Source organism: Pelodiscus sinensis, chromosome 14 (assembly GCF_049634645.1).
Source record: "Pelodiscus sinensis isolate JC-2024 chromosome 14, ASM4963464v1, whole genome shotgun sequence".
Taxonomy (NCBI): Eukaryota; Metazoa; Chordata; order Testudines; family Trionychidae; genus Pelodiscus; species Pelodiscus sinensis.
In genome coordinates, this window is record NC_134724.1 from 5,417,002 (window position 1) to 5,429,707 (window position 12,706).

Consider the following 12,706-nt stretch of genomic DNA (forward strand, 5'->3'; position numbering starts at 1 on the left):
TAGTTAATTTAGATTAATTTGTCTTGAGTTCCCCATGTAGACAAGCTGTAAACTTAACTTTTTGGAGAAGGTCTGAATGCTTTGCTGGATTTGGCTTTGAGTGGCAGGTTATTTTACAGTGAGTGCTGAGCTTCCAATTTCAAAATAGATTTATGTTTGTGGATCATTTGCTATAAATAAATTTATTTAGCCTGGATACCACCTTGACTTTAAGACCTGTTTTCTTAGTGGATATGGCTGATAGTGACCAAAACAATGTACATCCACTCAATTGCCATGTTATGACATTTTTACAGGCAAAAAGACTTGTGTACACACTTTTATTGATGAAGTTAGTTTCATGTACAAAAGAGGATACCCAAAATTGGCTTGATCTTAACTGGAAAGTCTACCTCTTATTTTCTGCATTATGTCAGAGGAATGTGTATCTGTTTAGGAAGGATTAAATTGCAACATACAGTTTTAAATATTATTTTATTTCTTATTATTATTCATAGTCCACTCTAACAAAAAGTTCTTGTTAATATTGTTGGAAATCTAAAACCTGTTTGTTTGTCTGCTAGGTACCTGGAACAGTCTGTTCTGGGACATTGATGTATAAGCAATTCATGTTGTTGTCTAGGATTTCCTGTAAAGTAGGTCACCTGCTGTTTGTTCCACAGGAATTAATGTTGAAGATTATTAGAAAAAGTTACTTGTTAGGGGGCAAAGCATAGGAAAATCTGATTGAAGAATTGGTACTTTGAAAAAAAATTTAGAACTGGTTTGACTTATTGTGTTGAAAGATTTGATATACTTTTTTTTTTTTTTATAATTTGGTGTAATTTTGCACAATTCCCCTTACCTACTTTTTCAACCTTTAGTTACCTTTCCTTGTTATCTAAAACCAAATTAATAAAAGCATAATTGTATATATTGTTAGACCATGAATTAAGTTTAATTAAACATTTATGTTAAACCTTCAAGATGTCTTCAACAGAAAAAAACATTTAACTGGCTTCCTATTGAAGAATGTGACCCATGTTAAACTAATTGCAGACAGGCAAGAATGTACTCAAATGACCATTCAGACATAACTGCAGTGCAGACTAATTGTGTGTCTAATGTTAAATAGGGCTTTTTTTTCAAAATGAGATTATTATACAAAGGCCAAGCTTACTCTGCTGCATTTCATTTTATTTTATTGAATAGTTTTTGTGTGCTCATAAATCAGTGTCATAGTTAAAATGATTTTGTTTAGGATTTCAAACAGGACTCTGAAGGAGTAACTCTTATGTTGATGCTGCCCTTATACAATCAGAAAACAGTCTATGCAACTCTTAAGACAAAGCAAGAGGTTCTACTTTTAGAAAAGAATAAAAAGACAGAGTTTTTGTGTGAAAGGCTGAGACTCTGGAACTAATTTATCCCTGTCCTAGTTCTTTCTCTAGGCAGCCTGTCAACAGTATGTCTGTTTCCAATCTCTTTTATGAAACAAGGATAATGTGTACTGTCTCACCAGGATGTTGTGAGAATAAAAGTCTAAATACTGTGCTTTTAATAATGCTTGCATTGTGCTTTTCATCGAAGCATCTTCATGGACTTTACAAAAGTGAGCGGCTACTTCTAAAGATAGGGATACCTAAAGATAGGCACAGTAATATTGCACCTCTAGGATGTGCTGATCCCTGCAGAGTAATATTCCCCAGCCGGACCTTTCTCAATAGGCTGAATGAATAGCTCTTTTCAAAGGGATTTCTTCAACTTCAGAGCAATAGTAAGGTCCTTTCACATTGTATTCCTCTGGCTCCCTTACCTCTGATATTGTTTTTGGGTTTAAAATAAATCCAGCTAACTAAAATTAAAAAATGCAAGAACTATACAATGGGAAAATCAACAGTTAGCTAGGTAATTCTCCTTCTTTCCCTCCAATGACCAGATATTTCGATTGGCCATCAGTCCATGGTGGGAACGGTACAAAGGTACTTGTTTAGTGTTAGTAGTCTTTGAACACAGCTGAATGATGAGGTTGCCTACCAACATGGTGGTAGATCTTTCAGATAACACTGGCTCTAGCTGCACATACCTTAAAATTGGTTATGGCCCTGTTCCATACCCCCACCATGGAAGAATCTCAAGCCAAGACATAGTCTCTTACTCATCTTAATTTCCCCTACACAGAAGCAATTCTTCTATTGATTATCCATTGTGCATACTGAAAGGACATTGCTAAGGCCGTACTTAATTTGTGATATTGCAGAAATTATGAATTCCTTCATATTAGGCTTTAACCTCAGTTTTGACAGCAGAAGCCGCGCTATGTTCAGTGTTGACAGTGGGAACCCAGGGCCACCTACAGCAGGAGCTCCCATTCTCCACCCCTGGGCAGCCGACAGCAAAAAATCACAGAAAAAGTATAGTGAACTTTATTGCCACAAATAATAAAGGTCCATTATTATTTTTCTGCCATGCTCCGTGGCTTGTCTGCAACTCAGCTGCAGTATTTTGACTATCTCACAATTCAAATAGGGTCTTACGCATTCCTAAGCTATTTCATAAGATCTTGTTTTTCCCGAAACTATTCAGAAATGCTTCAATCCATTTAAACTACTGAGTTTAATATACTTCATTGCTGAAACCAAACATAAAAACTTGTTTTTGTGGTTTCTCTAAATCTTTAGAAATATTTAAATTATCAAGTAAAGTTTAATTTATTTTTTCTTTTTAAAGAGCCATATGTTCTTGCTGTTGACCTGACTGAGTTACTAATTCTCTCAATGTCACTCATGCAGTAAAATGCATAAGTAACAGTATCTGTGTACCAAAAGAAATGTGTTGATCAATGTATGTATCAGTTACATGATAAAGAGAAAAACCGTGACATTATTTTAATTGTATGTTGCGGCAGAAATCTGTGGTTTTTTTTTTTTGTTTTTTGTTTTTTGTTTTTTTTTCTCCTGTACCTGGAATCCACTGATGTTGAACTTTCAGGAATTAACAGTATCGATCTGTAGGTTTCGCAGTTCAAGTTTAGCATAGTATTTTCTATAGGAAAAAAAACCTAACCCTGTACAAAGCTTTTAAAAAAACAAGCATTGTAGTCCATGACTATTTAGTACAAATAAGCCTGGGTTCAGGGCGTATCATTTTCCTTACAGTATTGTATATTTAGAATGGTACAAGGTGTTTTGACTTACAGGGTGCATGGACAAATTGTTTTTCATAATAGCTAACTGGATTGGGGAATTGGCCCTGGAATGTGTAGCCTCTTGTCTCTCCTGTTGAAATCCAGCTCAGACTAGTAATTGACCGCAGTCTGTTAGCCTGCGTGAAGCGACTTGTAGTTATTTTATTGGTATTATGGTGTTGACCACAACATATAGGAAGGCAAAGACAGAACCAAATTGTAAATTAATCAGAACGGTGGCTGAAACTTGTTCCCAAAGGACATATTATGTGTTCAGTTTCCATTGCTATTGACTCATTAGCTTCTTTGCAGAAAGTAGACTGTCTACTCACCTGTTTGAGTTGTCCTCTCTAGATTGGACATGGGGCAGCTCAAGAAAGCCTATACTGTTGTTGGTTGTGGTATGCTTGTGTGCATAAAGAGAAGACTTCAGTCTGTCAGCCCTTCAGTTTGGCACCTTTGACCAGCACTAAATTTTTGGTTTTAAGTGTACTTTTAAAATATAATGATTAATTAGTGTGCATCTTCCTCAATTTTAGTGCAGTTTTTATTCATTTAAAGATCTATATATGCATAACAGTACCACTACCTGCTGCCGATACATGTTTACACTTGGTTTCAGCCAGGTACATCTCACTCTATATTTGCTGGCTGTGATGTAGAAGATCTGTCTGTAGCAGATTATATCAGAAACTGCCAGAGAACATGTCTCAATATTCTGAAATTTCTACAGATAACTCTGAATCTGAATTAGATAATGTGTCTTTTCAGTTTCTGAAACTGTGAAGCTTAAAATGGGCTGGAAGACGATGACATTTACTCTTCCAAAAGAGAGCAAGAGTACATTTTTAGATCAATACAATGAATGTAAAATAGGTGTCGTGGTATCTGAGTTGAACACAGCAGCTGCAAAAATTGAGCATTTTGATGTCCTAGGAAGGAAGGAAGGAGACTTTCCCTGATGTCAGTTGTTTGTTGTTGGAAAGGTGCATTACGGTACCAGCAGAAAATAGCATTGCAGGGACAGAAAGCCAGAAGTGATGTCGGATCCAACAGGGTGATTAATTTTTACAAAAGAGACAGTGGCAGAAGTTGTTCATTTGACAGTGAGCATTTCTTGTGAGAGAGAACTTGCCATCCAAACAAAGTAACACTGCAGTTTCCTTCTTCATTTGTGATAGCTAGTGCCCTACCAAATTCACAGACGTGAAAAATAAGTCACAGACTGTGAAAACTGGTCTCCTCCTATGAAATCTGATCTTTTATGTAACTTTTCTCTGTACTATAGAGATGAGAGAGATCACTGTTTCTCAATCTAAGGGTCCTGATCCAAACAGAGGTTGCAGTGTTAGAGGGAGGGAGGGAGGGATGGATGGTATTGCCACCCTTACTTCTGTGCTGCCGTCAGAGTTGGGTGGCCAGAGAGTGGCAACTGCTGGCCAAGGGTCCCTTCCTGAAGGCAGCAGCACAGACACAAGGGTGGCAATACCATACCATGTCATCTTTACGTCAGCACTGCTGCTATCAGTGGCACTGCCTTCAAACCGCCATGTCTCGGAGAAAACCCACCTCTAGGATCAAATGTCCATCATCTTATCCTCCAGCTCTGTGTCATCTGTCTCCCCGTTGCCCTCCTCCTCCGAAGTCAGGTTGGGGTCGTCGGCTTGAGCAGGTGAACAGGTAGTTTCAGAGCTGGGCTTCTGAACAGCAGCTGCTGCTCTCCAGCTTCCCAGCTCTGACACAGTGGCAGCACCAGAAGCAGCAGTGCTGAAGTAAGGATGCAAGCAATACTGTGATCTCCTTGCAATAACCTTGCAATCCTCCAAAACCCCATTTTTGGTTAGGGTCCTGCAGTTGCAACACTGTGAAATTTCAGATTTAAATACCTGAGATTACAAAATGTACTGTTTTAAAAATCCTTTGACCATGAAATTGACTAAAATGGACCGTTAATTTTGTAGGACCCTAGTGATAGGATTGAAAGATTTTTTGTAAGTGGTATAGTATATTGGTGGCTGGTGTTATGCTATCAAAGTGAAGTCCTGATTGGGATCCTGATTGCAAATGGCATGAATTTCAGAGGTCCTGCTGAGCATCTCTAGTTCCTGTTGGGGGTGTCAGAGGTGCCGAGTGTGCTTGAAATCAGACTTTATGAAACTTTAGTCTCTCTGTGAAGGGGTTAGATTTACATCCTTCATGTGCAGTATTCACAGAGAAATAAACTTTCAAAGGAAAATATACCCTCCTACAGGTCCATTATGTGTAATAAGCTTATTAAAAGCAGCTGAATGTTAACACAGTAAGAGACCAAGTTTAGGTATGTGCTCAGTATCTTTCAAGGAGAAAAGACTGAGGGTAAAAATCCAGTACATTGCCTTAGAGCCAAAGAAGCCTGCCATATATGTGACATACATGATGAGGACCTATGCAATGGCACGACGTAAATTTCAATTCCAGTCCCCTTCTTGTTCTTATCTCAGTGGTTCATTTCAGAGCTACACAGCCACTCATGTAATTATAAATGTTGTTGGACTAATAAAATATTACCTAGGTGAGAAATATTAATTGAGTAGCTTGTTTTGAAACCCATCTGAAATTCTCCAGTGCAACTGCTCCTTACATCCATACATGATTCAAACAATAACACTAAGATCTCTTAGGGTGCATATTCCAAAATAACTATGCGAGCATCTACACAGCAATTCCATTATTTCATAATTATTTCGAAATAATGGATGGCTTGTGCCAACTTCTGTAAACCTCATTCTACAAAGAATAACTCCTATTCCAAAATAGCTATTTTGATATAAGTCATGTGTAGATGTCCATTTCTGCTATTTCAAAATAGCCCCTCATCAAGGCCACTCTAAGTTATTCCTCCTGGGGCTCTAAATCAAGATAGCACATCTACATTAGGGAAGCCTGCCTTGGACTAATTTTGCAGCTTCCCTGCAGTGTAGGCATGTTATTTCGAAATAAGCTGTTTCGGAATAACTATTCTGGAATAGCTTATTCCGAAATAACTGTGCAATGTAGACGTAGCCTTAGTGTCTGGTAAAAATTCTCTTCTTTTAATCTTCCTTTCTCTTCAGTGATATAACCATACTTTCTTGCAAGAATGTTTCTGTGGCTCAAGAAATGGAAAGAAAAGCTTTCAGTAATATTGTTAAGCAGCCTCTGTTTCCTTTTGCTTCTTGAGGAAAACAGCAATTTTTGTTTTGACTAATTGCATGTTACAACTGAGTCCAATTCTTCCTGTCTAACGGAGCTAGAAAGTTTGAGCAACAGCCATTACTTTGAATAGGTCAGATGCCTTAAATATGGCATCTGTTTAAATGTGTACGCTAAGCAGACAGAAAGATTTGTCAGTTTATATCAATTACAGAAGTTAATTACTATGTAAGAAATTGAAATTGTTGTGCGGAGCTATCTGTTCTCATTAAATTACACCTTAGGATCAGGCTTCTGTTACTAGTTTAGTCAGCAATCAAGTTGAAATAGAAGAATAACTGTAAATGTTCATATTGGAAAATTAAGTTGAAATAATTTCTTTTGTTTGCACATAAGTTTTCAATGTCCTACCTTTGAAAGTTGATATTCTTCACAAAACCAACTGCTCTGAACAGTTAGAGGGATCCATCAGGAAAGAAAATGGCCATGAACTTATATGAATGAAAAATAACTTAATCAGTAAGCAGATAAACGTTCTGAGATCTCAAAGGTGATCATAATGTTAACACTGAAGTGCTAAAAACAATTACAGCTAAAGTATCCAAGTATCCAAAGGTGTTTTCTTAGCCCCAAAGCAGAGAAGGAATGCCGCTATCCCATATATTTTGACTGGGAAAAGGCATTAGTAAAAAGAACAAGGAATCCTATGGCACCTGAAAGACTAAGAGACTGTAAGGAGCCACAGGACTCCTTGTTTTTGCAGATACAGACTAACACAGCTACCCCTCTGTGACTTGAGCAAACAAGTGCATCAACATAACCTAGTCAGTCCTCTTTTAACCTCCTTCCAATAGCTGTGCTTCTTAATCATCACCTTGCCAGGAGTTATTAGCTCCCACATACAATCCTTTGCTAACATTGCATAATGTCTACCTATGCTGTGCGGTAGACTTAAGTTAATTTCCTGTAACCAAATATAACTTAAACACACTGTGTTGTAATTAAATTTCTGTAGGTAGATATGGACAGGAGTGGTGAAACTCGGCTTATAGAACTGGATGAGTCCTACAAGAGTGAACATACCGTTTTCATCACACCGCCTGAGATCCCTCACCTACCTAATGGTGAAGAGCATCCTTTGCAGTACAGGTATTCAAGGAAGTAGGATAAAATATTTGGAAATAACAACAAAAATGTGCCCGGTTGCCTTTCTATAGCCACTTTATAGAGTTGTGTGTAATAACTATAGAATAACACTTTTCCAGTCTCATAATTTTTCATTCTGTTTATATAAAAAAAAAAAAAAGCTTACAGGTAAAAAACCTACTGTGCCAACTGAACTAAAATTTTAAGGACTTCCATGTGTGTGGACCTAAAATTACTTACTTTGGTATTTTAATCTTAGTCACAGTGCCTGTAAATATTTATATCTACATTTTTAAACTGAAAATTCAGGGTCACTGTCTGCAATATACAGAAACCTCTTGTAAAATATTTAGTGTCCATCATAGAATACTATAACTGGAAGGGACCTCGTGAAGTCATCGAGTCCAGTCCCCTGCCCTCATGGCAGGACCAAGCACCATCTAGACCAGCGGTTCTCAAACTTTTTGGGCTCTGGAGCCCTTTATGTGTGTAAAAATGTATGCGGAGCCCCAGAGGTCCACTGATTGTATGTGCTGTATCTATCGATGTTTCCAGTTTGTCAACCTCGCAGAGCCCCTGGTGATGTCCCGCGGAGCCCTGGGGCTCAGAGGAGCACAGTTTGAGAAACACTGATCTAGACTATCTCTGACAGGTGTTCATCCACCTTGCTTTTAAAAATCTCCAGTGATGGAGATTCCACAACCTTTCTAGGCAATTTATTCCAGTGGTTAACCATCTTGACAGGATGTTTTTCAGCTCCTATTGATTTCTGTACAAGATGAGCCTGCTTATTGTTTTGCAGGAGGAACTGTATCCCACTGAATCAGGCCCTTGAGTTAAAACTGACGTTATTAATTTAGTAATTACATGTCAAATTAGATTATTTCTATTGGCATCTTTGTTTCATTGCTAAATTAAAATGGACTTGTAGAGATGGGTAATCTAATTTTATCTTTTAGATGAGTTTATAGTGCATATATTGATTTTTATGGGCCTCTGTGTTCTTTGTTCATTAGACACTAAATCAGCATATGAGTTTCTTCTTCAAGCTACAGTCAATGTTAATACATTTGACTTGTGCTAATTTATTGGCATACTAATAAAGAAAAACTGTCACTTAATCAAAATTGTTTAAGTAAGTGGATGCAAGAAGTTAAGAGCTTTTGTGTTTATGCAAGTCACCCAGAATATTCAGTAAAAAAAATTGTTCCTCTTTACCTGACGAAAGTATGACTGCTTCTGTCCACTGATATTCTTAGTCCTTATGTTCACTTCTGATTGAAATGGTCTTATAAACATTAGTTTATGGCATATTTTTCTTTTACAGCTATAATGGATTTCCTGTGCTGAAACTAGATTTGTTTGATCGACCTGAGGGGTTCCTGACTACACCAAATAACAAACTGTCTTCAAAAGGCAGTAGTCCCAACAGCCCATCCCCAATGTTCAGGAGAACAAAACAGGTACTTTGAAATATTTATATTACAAGTTTGCTCTCTCTTGTCTGGACGTCTGTTAGTCCGGCAACATCTGTGATCCAGCATCCCTGTGGGGATTCCCTGGTTGACTGGTCAGGGTGCTGGGCCAGTGAGGTACAACCTGTACTAGAGAAGTTTTAAAAGTTTACAAGGGCTTTCTGCTTGCAAGCTTAGCCATCCGTTCTCTTGGTTCCCATGGCTGTAGAGTCAATGAAAAATAAGTTTCTAGGTGACCAAAATTAACTTGGGCAACACTGATCTTCTTAAACTGTTTGTGCACATATATTCTGGGGTGTATGGCTGTGAGAGTTTGGATTCTATTGGTCTATTATCGCCAATATTGAATGATTTTTTTTTTAAGTGATAAAATTAGTTTAGATTTACCATTTTCCTTCCCCCTTTTCCATTAATTTTCTCATATTAAGAAATATAGATAGCAGGCAGAACACAGTACTAGATTATCATGGCACCAAAGTCTCCAGGATTCAGAAGCTGTCTGTCCTGCAAGGCCATAATTTCTCTTAATGATGGATACACCAGATGCCTTTTGTGTCAGGTATTTGTGCTCTCAAAGAGAACTAAAAAAAAAAAAATTAAGAAAACTCGTTAGTCTCTAAAGTGCCACAGGACTACTAATTGTTTTATAGTTACAGACTAACATTCTTCTGAGACTCAAAAAAACTAGGAGACAAATTAAATTATAAAATTAATTTCTGTTTATGCAAGCAGAAGGTGTCAGTAACTTAGTATAAAGTCTTTGAGAGGTAAGTCGCTTTTTTGTGAGCAGCTATTAGTCCACAGGAGCTATTCTACAAGACACATTTCTACTTATCTCAGGTAAGAACTGAGCACTTAGCGTGGGTCTGCTTCTCCTACCTATCTGTATCTCTGTCCAGCCATGTGTCGACTTATTTTGCCCATAAAGATCTCAAAGGACTCAAGCAAGCTCTCGCTTTTTATGAAGAACTGATTCATTTCTAAAAAATCTAATATGTATATTAAAGATACTAACTGAATGCCTCTTTACAGGAAATAAAGTCAGCCCATAAGATAGCTAAGAGGTACTCCTCCATCCCTCAGATGTGGTCCAGGTGTTTGCTGCGGCACTGCTATGGCCTATGGTTTATCTGCCTTCCTGCATATGTGAAAGTGTGCCATTCAAAAGTCAGGGCTCTGAGAACCGCATATGACGTGCTGCGAAAAATGCATACCAAAAAGATAGATCCACCTGATGAGGTAAAGTAAATCCTGGAGGCTTTGTTTTGAATTATGTATAAATTTTTTAAAAAAATGAACACTGAAAATGTCTGTTTCCAGGTATGTTACCGGGTGCTTATGCAGCTATGTGGGCAATATGGCCAGCCTGTGCTTGCAGTGAGAGTCCTTTTCGAAATGAAAAAAGCCGGTGTTGACCCTAATGCCATTACATATGGTTACTATAACAAGGTGAGTGTTTTGTGGGAGGAAAGAAGGGAGGCTGGTATATTCCTATAGTTGTACATAATTAAATAGCAAGCAAAAATTACTGAAGGAATACTTTCATAAAAATAAGATAGAAAATTTCTTCTTTTTTACATTCTAAGATTTACTTTATTAATGCAGCATGTTTCTTGTCAGTTTAAGTCAGTGAACCACTTTTTGAACATCCTTGCATTTAAAAATCTTAAGCAAATCTGTAAAGAAAGCAAGGACTTCTTACCATCATTTAATCTAACTTTGTTCATTGAATAGGCTGTTTTGGAAAGCACTTGGCCTTCAAGTAATAGAAGTGGCTATTTTCTATGGACGAAGATAAGAAATGTTGTATTAGGAATTGCACAGTTTAAAAAAGCTTTAAAAAAACTACCTGTAAACATACCACAAACTGCTCTTTCCGGTAAAGTATTCATGCATTTTTATATTAGCTTACATTGATAAGCAAGTTGTATTCTTAAAATATTTTTCTGTCAAAGGATTGAATACATTCTATATTAGTCATTTCATAAAAATTACATTAACAATAATATTTTTAAAATAAAAATAAATCAATTTTTGTCTCAACTAAAATGCCAAATGTTCATCTGTCTTTGCTTCATTCATATTACTAGTAGACTTCTCCATGCAGCATATATTTTGTGACTTTTTTCAGTTCTTAAGGTCAAATTTTTGGCAAGCAATGTCAGCTTGCATGCATATTTTTTAATATGCTAACAATTGCAAAGATGCTGCATGTGCACATTTTAGAAATCAAGAGATAACACTTATACACACAGAGCACTGAGGCTGATAAGGTTGGGGGGTGTGTGTGTGTGTGTGTGTGTGTGTGTGTGTGTGTGTGTGTGTGTGTGTGTGTATCCCACTCGATTAGCCTCATTTAGCACAAACTCTCTTAATTGACAATATTTTTTCCTTCTCTTCCCCTCTCTTTCTCTGCTATTTATTTGTACCCTGGACCCCTTACTCCATTCATCTGAAGAAGTGGGTTGTGCCCACGAAAGCTCATGATACCATCTACATGTTTTGTTAGTCTCTAAGATGCTGAAGAACTATTTGTTGTTTTTTAAGTTTTTTCAGCTACAGACTAACACAGCTACCCCTCTGAGAATTATATATAAGAGTATTCTTTCTTTGCACTTCCTTTGGCTGGCTTATTTTGAACTTATTTTGAGACATTATTTTAATTTGTATGTACATTTGGTGGCACTAGTGTTTGTATTAAATTAATCTAGTCTTCTGACATTCTATAGCAATTTTTATGTGGTAAAGTGTTCAATATTTTATTTGGAATTTACCTAGTAAAAGAAACCACTGTATTATAGATATTTCATTTGTTCTACTACACAATATTTCATTGCATGGCAATATAGTGTTAATTCTCTTTATTTTGTCAATTCTCCTGTTACAATAGGGGGACTTTCAGATCTTGGCGGTAATTTGTCTTCTAAAGAAGAATTTAGGCAAGGGGAAACGTTTGTTCGAGATATTAAAAAGCAAAAAGAAGACAAGAAAGAAAGTGATTCCAGTTCTTGTATGTATCTTATAAATATTGAAGTCCTGTATATTTTTGTATAAATGGTGATGCATTGTTATCTAATAGGGGACTGCTTTGTGGAGAGCATGCCTAGTTCCTTCTGTAGCAAGTACAGTTTTGCTGTTCTCAATCTGCATATTTTCACCAAACTAAAGGAATTGGCCTACTATTGTATAAGCCAGGGTAGAACTTGATGTTCAGGCAAATTGAGCAAAGAATTTAGAGATAAGGGGACTCAAAATACAAATGTAATCTCACTTGTTGCATGCTTCCTAATTAATTTTTAGAGCCCTGCAAATCTGTGGATATCCACGGGTATCCGCAGATGTGAATGTGGATATATGCACCTCCTTTTTGCAGATACAAATGTTGTATATGCGTAGGGCTCTAATTATTTTATAATGTTGTAACTCAACTAGCCTTATAGACTATGGACTTAGTTTAATACAGTAAAACTTCGATAGTCTGGCATCCAACTGTTCAGCACTCCTGATACTCCGGCATCAAAATGCCAAGCGCTCCTGACCAGCTGATTAAAAAGCAGAAGGTTGGGGGGGGGGGGAGTGGGATCTTGTTACAGTATGGAGAAGAGGGTTTTGCTTCAGCGAAGGGGAAAGGGGAAGGGGGGGAGGATCAGGTTACAGCATGGAGGACAGGAAGAGGAAGGGGGAGGAGAGAGGGAGGGAGATTGTGTCCTGGCCAGCTGTTAAGCTGTGCAGCTGTACAGGACCTCCT

General features: G+C 37.3%; 1 protein-coding gene across 4 annotated transcripts in view; it reads left to right on the top strand.

Moving 5' to 3' along the window:
- The window catches only part of DENND4A (DENN domain containing 4A), a 131,540-nt gene that overhangs the window by 77,121 nt on the left and 41,713 nt on the right, over positions 1–12,706 (top strand). For all 4 annotated transcript variants that reach the window (XM_075896888.1, XM_075896886.1, XM_014576592.3 and 1 more), the window contains exons 14-19: positions 7,353–7,486; positions 8,811–8,946; positions 9,991–10,197; positions 10,279–10,407; positions 10,693–10,837; positions 11,849–11,968. In XM_075896888.1, coding sequence (XP_075753003.1) covers positions 7,353–7,486; positions 8,811–8,946; positions 9,991–10,197; positions 10,279–10,407; positions 10,693–10,837; positions 11,849–11,968 — 871 coding nt within the window. The remainder of the gene's footprint in view (positions 1–7,352; positions 7,487–8,810; positions 8,947–9,990; positions 10,198–10,278; positions 10,408–10,692; positions 10,838–11,848; positions 11,969–12,706) is intronic.